Source organism: Mobula hypostoma, chromosome 10 (assembly GCF_963921235.1).
Source record: "Mobula hypostoma chromosome 10, sMobHyp1.1, whole genome shotgun sequence".
In the NCBI taxonomy this organism is placed as follows: Eukaryota; Metazoa; Chordata; class Chondrichthyes; order Myliobatiformes; family Myliobatidae; genus Mobula; species Mobula hypostoma.
In genome coordinates, this window is record NC_086106.1 from 48,667,227 (window position 1) to 48,679,759 (window position 12,533).

The 12,533-nt window shown below is 40.0% G+C and overlaps 1 protein-coding gene across 2 annotated transcripts in view; it reads right to left on the reverse strand.

The window, feature by feature from the left end:
• Positions 1-3,080: 3,080 nt before the first annotated feature.
• Positions 3,081-12,533, reverse strand: part of rps6kal (ribosomal protein S6 kinase a, like) — a 171,032-nt gene continuing 161,579 nt past the window's right edge. For both annotated transcript variants that reach the window (XM_063060455.1, XM_063060456.1), the window contains one exon: positions 3,081-4,788. In XM_063060455.1, coding sequence (XP_062916525.1) covers positions 4,663-4,788 — 126 coding nt within the window. In that variant the 3' untranslated portion in view covers positions 3,081-4,662. The remainder of the gene's footprint in view (positions 4,789-12,533) is intronic.

Here is a 12,533-nt window from a genome sequence, read left to right on the forward strand (position 1 = left end):
TTGTGTGAGACAGCATAGGTCCTATGGGCTAGAATAGCCCCTCTCTCTCTCCCATTGTAGAGAAATATGAAAAGTTGTTTATATGAATGTGAAAATATGAAAAAGTGTAGAAAAAAAAGCACCAATCAACAGGTCATTTTAAGGTTGCTGTAACTGATGGGGTACCTTACAGATCAGAACTGAAATTAACAGTCTACATTAATCAGTTAGGTAATAGAACTATTACTGCATCCACATTTGCAGATGATACAAAAATAGATGAGAAGAGTAATTGTGAGGAAGGCACAAAGTCTGGAAAAGGAATAAAGGGTAGACTAATAGGCAAAAAATGAATAATCTGAACAAAAATGTGAGATTAACATCTTGGCTGGAAGAATAGAAAGTGGTAAAATGGATCCAACATATTAATGTCAATTTTCAGAATTGTTTTTGTACAATTGCTCAAGAAAAGTAAATTTTTATAAAGGCAATTAGAATCAGATCAGGTTAATTATCATTGACATATGTCATGAACTTTGTTTTGTGACAGCAGTACAGTTATAAAGATTACTATAACTTACAATAAAAATAAAACAAACAGTGCAAGAGGAATGGTGAGGTAGCATCTTGAGAAGCCTTTCTCTTACACACTTCAGTAACATGTCAACACTGGATTGAATTTCAGGTTCTGAGCTTGCACAAATCCACGTGACGTATGAATACTGCAGCTCGGTGAATGAAGTCTGAGCTGTCTTGGTTCTGCAGAGTAGTCATCTAGGTTGAATAGCTTCCATTAATTCTGAAGTCGAGCTCCACTCCTTGGGCAAGTTTGTTGAAGGTGAGATCCAACATTGCGTTTCAAAATCCTCCAAGTTCACCGGACATTATTGTCCTCTCCTCTAACATACCTATTTCCAGGTTCTAATCATAGAGCATAGAACAGGACAGATGTTGTGCTGACCTATATAAACCTACTACACCATCAACCTCACCCTCCCCTTCTACAGTCTATAACCCTCCATTTTTATTACATCCATTTACCTAAGAGGCTTTAAAATGACCAAATCATATCAGCCTACACCACTACCACTGTCAGTGCACTCCAGGCACTACCTCTGATAACTCCCTTAAATTTTCCTCCACTCACCTTAAATGGATATCCTCTAGTTTAGGGCATTGCAACCCTTGGAAAAAAAGTGCCAGCTGTCCACTATTTTTATGCATTTCATAATTATACAGCTATGAAGTGGCCTCTCATCCCCCATTGCTTGAAAGAGAAAAGCCCTAGCTCGTTCAATCTTTCCTCATATGTTCTCTAATTCAGGCATCCTGGTAAATCTCATCTGCACCCTCTCTAAAGCTTCCACATCCTTCCTATAATGAAGTGACCAGAAATAATCATAATACTCCAAGTGTGGTCTAATCAGAGTTTTGTAGAGTTGGAACTTTACCTTGCAGCTCTTGAACTCATGAAGGCCAGCACATCATATGCCTTCTTAATCATCCTATGAATCTGCACAGCAGCTTTGAGGGACCTATTGGACTTGGACCCTAAGATCCCTTTGTTCCTTTACATTACTAAGGACCCTGCCATTAAAGCGGAGGTCTGGAGGGTGACAGCACAGGAAAGCAGGTGATTGGCTGGTAAGGTCTGTCTTTAATCCCCTCTTGAATTAAGGCTGTGTAAAAATTACATCATGAAGGTGGAAGCATATGCTTAGCTAGCCCAAAAATAGCTGAATCATTACGTTTGACAAACAGAAATTTAAGATATGAATTGAAGGAGAAGGGGATTTCAATGAAGGTCACATTAGGGCGGCACTGTAGCATAGTAATTAGCATAATACTTTACAGTACCAGTGACCCAAGTTCAATTCCCACCACTGCCTCTAAGGAGTTTCAAGTTCTCTTCTTGACCATGTGGATTTCCTCCTACAGTCCAGACATAGGTAAATTGTCCTGTGATTAAGCTAGGTTAAATTGGGGATTGCTGGGTGGCACAGCTTGAAGGGCTAGAAGAGCCTACTCCGTGCTGTACGTCAATAAATAAATCATATGTGACAGGGGCATCAATGATGCCGGCTTCAATCTTTGTTCTCAATAGAAGAAACAAATCTGCCTTGACTTGATTCTGGGGTTTCAATCCAGATCTTCTCCCTTTATTTAGTGGAAGATGTCTTCAGGAATACTTGAGTCATGATCTACTTATTCATTTGAAGAATTAGATTGGTATATTGAACTCAAAACCTCACACAAATAGGGGACACCATGGGTAGATTCTTTAAAATAAAACATAGCCTTCACTTTTACACAACACACATAAAATGCTGGAGGAACTCAGCAGGTCAGGTAGCATCTACAGAAATTAATAAACAATCGACATTTTGGGCTGAGACCCTTCTTCATAACTTAAAGAATTCACTTTAAGTCAGCAGTCATGTTCTTAAAAATGGCTGATAGTAGCATCTTGATCACGAAAACCAAAGATGTAATCAAAAGTTCTTCTCTAGTTTCTAGGAACATTAAATAGTAATGCCAAATGCTAGAAATATTCATTTACATTTCTTTCAAGACTAAACATCTGCAAGACCTAAACAATGTTCAGGCATGGGACGTTAAGTGGAAAATAACATTCATGACACGTGTAGGAGGATGCTAGGGAGCGGTGGTCGTGTTCCCTGTCGCTTCAGTCTGGGGCGATGGCAGATATCTGGCTGCTTCCAGATGCCATACCTGGGAGCCAAGTTCACCAAGCCCTTTAAGAATTTGTAAAACCATTAGTGCATTTAGACAGTTTAAAAGTGCATTGCTTAAAGGGAAATTACAGATTGCAGATTGCAGTGATAGCAATTCAGAAAATGTATATCTAATAGTTTTGTGAGTTGCCTGCAAAACATTCCCATATATCATCAGTTCCATCTTTATGTATCTGTGCATGAAGAGGGAAATGTAAATCTCTAGGAACTGAATCCAGATGCAGCTTAGTTGTATTCATCAAACAACCTGGTAGATTCAAATCACCATATTTGAACAAATAACTTGAACACAGCAGAATTTTAGGGGAAGTTGCTTTCTTTTACATAAACGTTGAAGAAGTGATTTTGAAGATATGGCTTTCATCTTTAACAAAGTTTTAATCTCAGCTTTTAACCACAACCAGAAATTTCATTCTTGATTATTCTCCAATTTAATCGCTCTGCTACTAGTAATTTTGTTCTTTGGCTGCAAAGGTCTCAAACTCTGAAAAGTCATTTCTACATTTTCTCATCTTTCTTCCCTTAAAATGCTCCTTAAGAAACTACTTACTTGCCAGACTTTTGGTCACCTGCTCTAAAAGCTTGACTTACTCCTCACCAAATTGCATTCAAAACTACCAATGTGAAACTCCTTGGGACTTGTTAATACATTAAAGATGCAGTAGAAGTAATGTTAAAGCAGGTTATTTCTGCAGTAAACATTATAACAAAGCTAAATTTTAAAATTGCATCAAAACTTAGCATGTGTTATTCAGCTTGCAATCACTAATGTGCCTACTTCTAAATCCTAAATTCACCTACATTATGTGCAAATTTAAAAGAACTTATAAAAAAAAATTGCAATGATCTCCCTCAGAGATATTTTGGGCACATTGTATCTGTCAATTGTCTAACCATTATTGGATTACACAGAGAAAAAGATAAATTTGATAAATCAAATATGCCACGAATAACAGTAATTGACAAAAAATTGTGTATGATCTTCATAAATGGAAGACTATGTATTTAAAAAAGTGAAGCAATTAAAATGTCTCATCTTAGTTGTAGTTTCCTATTTTGCTAGAGCTGAAATTAAAATCCAATCAAATACAGATAGTGTTCTCGGATATGCAAGTGGCTAATTCTGAGAAAGACAAAGGCAGCTTCAGTTCATTGTATCAATTACTTTCCATTTCATAAAACACACAAAACAGAAAAATTAAACTATTACGGGGTTAATGAAGATAAAGTACATCAACACTAAAATGCTACTTTTATCTATTGCCTTAGTGCAATTGCTGTGTGTTCCCTAAACAATTTTAAAGATTTCAATAACAAAAGTAAAATATTAACAAGTGTTTCTCTTGGAAAGTCTTCACATATTTCCAATTTCTGAGAAAATGGAAAACTAAATAAATAACATTTGTTAAGGAATAACTTTAAGGCTGTTGGACAACATCAATTCAATCCAGAATAGTGTTGTGCAATGTGACATTTTAATGACAATATATAAATTGACTTCAAAATAAAACTTTATCTGAAAGCACTGTATTTCTTGAAAATGAAAGTAAATAAATAAAATAGAAAGTTTAATTAAACAATATCTTAGAACAAGATCACAAAAGCAAAATAGCTTTGAATATAGGCCACCAGCGACCCACTTTCTTACTCTGATCTCGTTGCTGTCCTGTTTAAAATTTTTATGCCCTTTTCAAAACTGCAATGTGAGTGCAATGAATTATATTCCATAACTCTTTTGTAATTGATATAATCACATCATTGCATCTTTTCATCAACCCAATTTTTCATGTCCTGATTTGGTATCCAATCTCCCAATCCCCAATGTCAAAAAAAGGAAAAGCAAAAACTCTAGGTTTGTGCATCCTCCAGGAGCTTGCAGCCATTCAAATGAATTGAAAGAGCCATACATTATTGGTTCCAACATAATTCATAAGTCTGTTGAGGTAAGTTTTTTCATAACTCTGCGCTGGGCTAAACTTGAAGCTGCAACTGGTTCCAACACTGGACGAAGGGTCTTCTGGTTGAGGGCAGAATATGTAGCAGCCATGGCTCCCTAGGAATGAGGATAAGCTTTCATTAGGAAGCAGAATAAAAAACAATTTTACTTACCTTAGAATAAAATTAAGGGCACTACATTTCCCCCCATTTACTATTATAAAGAAAGGCCAGCTTTATTAGTTCACAGAAGTGCCAGTGAGTATTTCGTTGAGAGCATAGTTGCTTATCAGAATTATACCATCCACTGGACTAAAACTAGTATTTATGTTAATTTTTATGATTATACTTCAAGAAAACTACTGCAATACAACACATGGAATGAAATGCAGGAAGGAGCTTTGGTATTATTTTCTTAAATCAGAAACAGGCCCTTCAGCCCACCTAGTCTCTGCTGAACCATTATTCTGTTGAGTCCCATCATCTTGCACTTCGACCATAGCACTGTTCCATACCCCTCCCATCCATGTACTTATCCAAACTTCTCTTAAATTTTGAAATCGAACCCACATTCACCACTTTTACTGGCAGCTCATTCCAATCGTCACCACCCTACCCCTCATGTTCCCCTTAAACATTTCACCATTCATCCCTCACCCAGCCTCAGTGGAAAAAGCCTGCTTGTACTTACCCTAACTATACCCCTCATAATTTTGCATACCTTTATTAACTCTCCCCTCATTTTACTACGCTCCAGTGTATTAAGTCCTAACCTATTTAACCTTTCCTTATAACTCCAGACTTGGAAATGTCCTTGTAAGTTTTCTCTGTACTCTGAAAACCTTTCCTGGTAGGTTGACCAGAAATCCACACAATACTCCAAATTAAGCCTCACCAATGTCATATACAACTTCAACATAATATCCCAACTCCTGTTCTCATGATTTTGACTTATGAAGGCCTGTGTCTCAAAAGCTCTCCTTACAACCCTATGTACCTGTGATGCCACTTTTAAGGAATTATTAATCCCTCTGACTTACCGTCCACCATACAAGACCTACTCTGATAGCCCCCCCAAAATGTTTGCAATAAATTCCATCTGCCATTTTTCAGTCTCAATATCCAGCTGGTCCAAATCCCTTTGATAGCTTTGATAACCTTCCTCACTAACTATTACAGCCCCAATTTTGGTGTCATCCACAAATTTGTTAATCCAGTTTATCATATATCATCAAAATCATTGATATACAGTGCTTATAAAGAGAATTCACTTTTTTTATGTTCTTTTTTTTTTACATTGAATCCCAGTAGATATAATTTGCTTTCTATAGACACTGATCAACAGAAAAAGACTCTTTCCTGTCAAAGTGAAAACAGATATCTACAAAGTGAATTAATTACAAATATAAAACACAAAATAATTGATTGCTAAAGTATTCACCCCGTTCAAGTCAGTATTTAGTAGATGCACCTTTGGCAGCAATTACAGCCTTCAGTCTATGTGGATAGTTTCTGTATCAGCTTTGCACATCTGGACACTGTGATTTTTCCCCATTTTTGTTTACAAAACTGGTCAAGCTCTGTCAGATTGCATGGGGATCATGTGTGAACAGCCCTTTTCAAGTCCAACCACAATTCTCAATTGGATTGAGGTCTGGACTCTAACTTGGCCACTCCTGGACATTAAATTTGTTTTTAAGCCATTCCTGTGTAGCTTTGGTTTTATGCTTGAGATCATTGTCCTGCTGGAAAACAAATCTACTCCCAAGTCACAGTTCTCTTACAGACAGCATCAGGTTTTCCTCCAGGATTTCCCTGCATATTAGAAACATAGAAAACTTACAGCACAATACAGGCCCTTCAGCCCACAAAGCTGTGCCGAACATGCCCTTACCTTAGAAATTACCTAGGGTTACCCATAGCCCTCTATTTTTCTCCTGGACATACCTGTCCAGGAGTCTCTTAAAAGAGCCTATTGTATCTGCCTCCACCACCGTTGCCAGTAGCCCATTCCATACACTTACCACTCTCTGCGTAAAAAACTTACCCCTGACAACTCCTTTGTACCTACTTCCAAGCACCTTAAAACTGTGCCTTCTCGTGTTAGCCATTTCAGTCCTGGGAAAAAGCCTCTGACATCCACACAATCAATGCCTCACATTATCTCGTCGCTCCAAGGAGAAAAGGCCAAGTTCACTCAACCTATTCTCATAAGGCATGCTCCCTAATCCAGGCAACATCCTTTTAAATTTCCTCTGCACCCTATGGTTTCCACATCCTTCCTATAGTGAGGAAACCAGAACTGCGCACAGTACTCCAAGTGGGGTCTGCATTCATTTTACCCTCTACCTTCACAAGCCTTCATGGACTGCTTCAGTGAAATATCCCTACAGAGTGATGCAGCCACGGCCATGCTTCATGGTAGGGATGGTGTGCTTTTTATGATGTGCGGTGTTTGGCTTATGTCATACATAGCATTTAGTCTGATGGCCAAAAAGCTCAATTTTGATTTAATCAGACCACAGAACCTTCTTCCAGCTGACTTCAGAGTCTTCCACACGCCTTCAGGAAAACTGTAGCAAAGATTTCATGTGAGTTTTTTCAACAGTGGCTTTCTCTTTGCCACTCTCCCATAAAGCTGCAGCTGGTGAAGCACCCGGGCAACAGTTGTATGTGTAATCTTTCTCATCTCAGCAACCGAAGCTTGTAACTTCTCCAGAGTTGTCATAGGTCTCTTGGTACCCTCCCTCACTAGTCCGCTTCTTGCATAGTAGCTCAGATTTTGAGGATGGCCTGCTCTAGGCAGATTTACATCTGTGTCATCTTTTTATTTCTTGATGATTGACTTAACTGTACCCCAATGGATATTCCATGATTAGGAAATTTTCTTGTATTCATCTCCTGACTTGTGTTTTTCAATTACCTTTCCTTCAATGATCTTTCCTGGTAATCTCCTTAAAAATCTCTAACAGATTGGTTAGACACAACTTACCATGCATAAAGCCATGCTGACTATTCCTCATCAGTCCCTGTCTACCCAAATACATGGATATTAAGTCCCTCAGAATTCCTTCCAATAACTTGCCCACTACTGACATCAGGCTCATTGGTCTATAATTTCCCAGCATATTGTAATAGCCTTTCTTAAACAATGGAACAACATTAGTTGTCCTATCCTCCGGTACCTCACCTGTGCCTAAGGACACTTTAAATACCTCTACTATGGCCCTAAAATTTCTGCACTGGCCTCCCACAAAGTCCTAGAGGGGAGCACATTGTCAGGCCCTGGGGATTTATCCATCTTAATTTCCCTCAGGACACCTCTTCCTCTATTATCCACATACAGTGCATGATTTCACTGTTGTTCTGCCCCAGTTCTATAGACTGTGTCCATCACCCAAGTAAATACAGATACTGCAAAAAATCCATTTGAGATCTCCCCATCTCTTTCAGCTCCTTGCACAGATGACTAATTTTCTCCCTTGCTCTCCTTTTGCTTTTACTATATCTGTAGAGGCCCTTGGGATTCTCCTTCACCATGTCTATTAGAGGAACCTCATGTCTTTGTTTGGCCCTCCTGATTTCCCTCTTAAGTGTTCTCTTGCACTTCTAAAACTGAAGTACCTCATTTGTTTTTTGCTGCCTATATCTGCAATGAGCTCCTCCTCCTTAAATAAAGCCTCAATATCCCTCGAAAACTAAGGTTCCCGAAACCTATAAGCCTTGCCTTTTATTCTGAGAGGAACATACAAAACTCCCAAATGAATGTACTCTCAAAATTTCATGTTCAAAGGCCTCCCACTTACCAATCATGCACTTGCCGGATACTTTCTAATACCATCAAAATTGGACTTTCTCCAATTTAGAATCTCAACACAAGGACCAGACCTATGCTTTTCCATAATTATCTTGAAACTAATGGAATTATGGTCATTAGATCCAAGATGTTCTCCTATACACACTTCCATTTCCTGCCCTGCCTCATTACTGAAAAGGAGATCCAGTATTACACTCTCTCTAGTTGGGACCTCTATATATTGAACACATTTGACAAACTCTATCCCATCCAACCCTCTTACAGAATGGGAGTCCCAGTCAATATGTGGAAAGTTAAAAACACCAACTATCACAACTTCATGTTTCTTGCATCTGTCTGTGATCTCTCTACAAATTTTGCTACTCTAAATCACACTGACTATTGGGTGGTCAGAATCAGAATCTAAATCAGGTTTAGTATCACTGACGTATGTCATGAAATTCATTGCTTTGCAGCAGCGGTATATGGTAATACGTAGTAATAAAAACTATAAATTACAGTAAGTTTATACAATAATAAATTTAATAAGTAGAGCTAAAAGAGATGGAAAAATATACGGACGTAGTTCTCATTCCATTCAGAAACCTGATGGTGGAGGGGAGGAAGTTGTTCCTAAAATGTTGAGTGTGTGTCTTCAGGCTCTTGTACCTCCTTCTTGCTGGTGGCAATGAGAAGAGGGAAGGTCCTAGGTGAGGGGAGTCCTTAATGACGGATGCCATCTTTTTAAGGCATTGCCTTTTGAAGGTGTGCTGGATGCTGAGGAGGCTACAGTCCATGACGGAGTTGGATGAGTTATCACCATTCTGCAGCTTTTTTCAATCCCAAGCAGTGGCCCTTCCATACCAGATGGTGAAGCAACCAGTTAGAACGCTCTCCATGGTACATCTGTAGAAATTTGGGAGTGTCTTTGATGACATATCAATTCTCCTAAACTCCTAATATAGCAGCTGTCCTGCCTTCTTCGTAATTGCATAAATATGTTGAGCCCAGTATAGATCCTCAGATACCTTGACATTCAACACCTTGAAACTGCTCACTCTTTACACTTCTGATCCCTTGACTTCCCCTTACTGAAGTCCATAATCAGTTCCTTGGTCTTGCTGATGTTGAGTGAAGTTGTGCTGCGATGTCACTCAACCAGCTGATCTATCTTGCTCCTGTACGCCTCCTCGCCATCTGAAATTCTGCCAGCAATAGCTGTGTCATCAGCAAATTTATAGATGGCATTTGAGCTGTGTCCAGGTAAACAGTCATGGGTGTAGAGAGAGTAAAGCAGTGGGCTAGAGCATGCATTCTTGAGGTCCACTAGTGTTGATTGTCAGCGAGGAGATGTTATTTCCCACCCTCACAGTTTGTGGTCATCCAGTGAGGAAGTGAAGGATCCATTTGCAGAGGGAGGTACAGAGGTCTAGGTTTTGGAGCTTTTTGATATGAACTTAGGGCATGATTGTGTTGAATGCTGAGCTGTAGTCAATAAACAGCAGTCTGAGGTAAGTATTACGGTTGTCCAGGTGATCCAAAGCCAAGCTGAGAGCCAGTGAGATCGTGTCCACTGTAGACCTACTGTGGCAATAGGCAAATTGCAGCAGTTCCAGGTTCTTCCTTAGGCAGAAGTTGATTCCAGTCATAACCAACCTCTCAAAACTTAGGAGGAGACAATGGCGCCTAACGGCGACTCCTTTGCCTGCATCTTCAGAAACAGCTCGATTTCCATCTTTATTATCTCTATTTTTCCCTTTCAGGGTACTTTTGACTTGGAGTTACACGCTGACTTCAGTTCTTTGGAGGAATGGGACCTGCTCTCGGGGTTTCATGATTGGCTGTTATTCGACATGCCAAGAGGGCGGCTAAGAGCTCAGTTTGCCTTCAGAAGGTCGAGATATCGTGGCTCTGGAGACGGGCGGATCGAAGGTTGGCGTCCGGACAGATCAGTGTGTTGTGGAAGTCGGAAGATCTATGGCTGTGTGCCCAGAGACCCGAGATCTTCGGGCACAGAGCTCAGAAAAAACGAGTTGTTTGTTATGTCTCCCCTCTCATATTGGGGAGAAAGAGAGAGCATGTGGTATGTCGAATACCGTAGTCTTTGGAGTACTGCAAGTCTGTGTCTTTGCTGCTGCTTGCCGCATGCTTGAGTGCTCGGTGGTGGGTGCCCAGGTTTTTTTTGTTGGTGGGGGGAGGGGTGATTATTGCCTGCTGCCGCAGGCGTGCAGGAGGGAGGGGAGCTGGGGGGGGGACTTTGGGTTCTAACATTTAACTGTCATTCATTCTTTTGGGGCATTCCTCTGTTTTCGTGGATAGTTGCGAAGAAAAAGCATTTCAGGATGTATATTGTATACATTTCTCTGACATTAAATGTACCTTTGAAACCACTTCATCACAGTAGATGTGAATGCCACTGGGTGACAGTAGTTGAGGCAGCTCACGCCGTCTTAAGACTATAAGACCATAGAGCACAGGAGCCGACTCCATTTGACCTCTGTAGTCCACTCTACCATTCCATCATGGCTGATTTATTATCCCTCCCAACCCCATTCTCCTGCCTTCTCCCTGTAACCTTTGATGCCCTGATTAACCAGGAGGCTATCAACATCCACTTTAAAGATATCCAATGACCTGGCCTGCACAGTTGTCTGTACACCACCTAGTGGCTAAAGATTTTTTTCCTCATCTGTTCTAAATGGACATTCCTCAATTCCGAGGTTGTGTCATCTGTTCCGACACTCCTCCACTACAGGAAACATCCTCTCCACGTCCACTTTTTCGAGGCCTTTCAATATTCAATAGGTTTCAACGAGCTCCCCCCTCATTCTTCTAAATTCCAATGAGTACAGGCCAAGAGCCATGAAACACTCCTCCCTTTCATTTCTCAGATCATTCTTGTGAACCTTCTTTGGACTGTCTCCAATGCCAGCACATCTTCTCTTAGATAAAGGGCCCAAAACAGCTCAAAGTGCTGTCTGACCAATGCCTCATAAAATCCTCAGCACTAAATCCTTGCTCTTATATTCTAGTCCTCTAAATGACCTTCTATCCATGCTAGTACCTTTCCTGTAATAACAGGGACTCTTATCTTGTTAAGCAACCTCACGTGTGGCATCTTGTCAGAAGCTTTCTGAAAACCCAAATGAACAACATCCACTGACTCTGCTCTGGCCATCTTGCCTATCATTTCAACAAGGAATTCCAACAGATTTGTCAGGCAAGATTTCCCCTCAAGGAAATCATGCTGATTTTGGCCTAATTTATCTTGTGCCTCTAAGTCCCCTGAAACCTCATCCTTAATAATATCTTCCCAACCACTGGAGTCAGGTTAACTGGCTTATAATGTCATTTTTTTCTGCCCCCCCCCCCACCTTAAAGAGTGGAGTGATATTTGCTGTTTTCCAGTCCTCAGGAATCATTCCAAAATCTAATGATTCTTGGAAGATCATTATTAATGCCTCCACAATCTCTTCAGCTACATCTTTCAGAACGCAAGGGTGTAGTCCATCTGGTCCAGGTGACTTATCTTCATTCAAACTTTTTGGCTTCCCAAGCACCTTCTCCTTGGTAATAACAATGGCGCTCACCTCCGCCCGCTAACATTCTTGCATTTCTGGCATTTGACTAGTGTCTTCCATCGTGAAGACTGACAAAAAACTTAAGATTGTTCACCATTTCACATCTTCAGCATTATTTCCCAGCGCTTCGATATCCACTCTCATCTCTTTTGCTCCTATATAGCTGAAAAAACGTTTTGTATCCGCTTTTATATTATTGGCTAACTTGCCTTCATATTTCATTGTTCACTTGTTATGACTTTTTTAGTTGCGTACTGTTGATTTTTTAAAAGCTTCCCAATCCTCTACCTTCTTACTAATTTTTGCTATATTATATGCCATCTTCTTTGTTTTTTTGCTGCCTTTCACTCAGCCACGTTTGCCTCATTCTCCCTTTAGAATACCTCTTCATCTTTGGGATACATCTTTCCTACGTCTTCCAAATTTCTCTCAGAAACACCAGCCATTTTTTTTCTGCCATCATCCCTGATTATGTCCCCTTCCAAT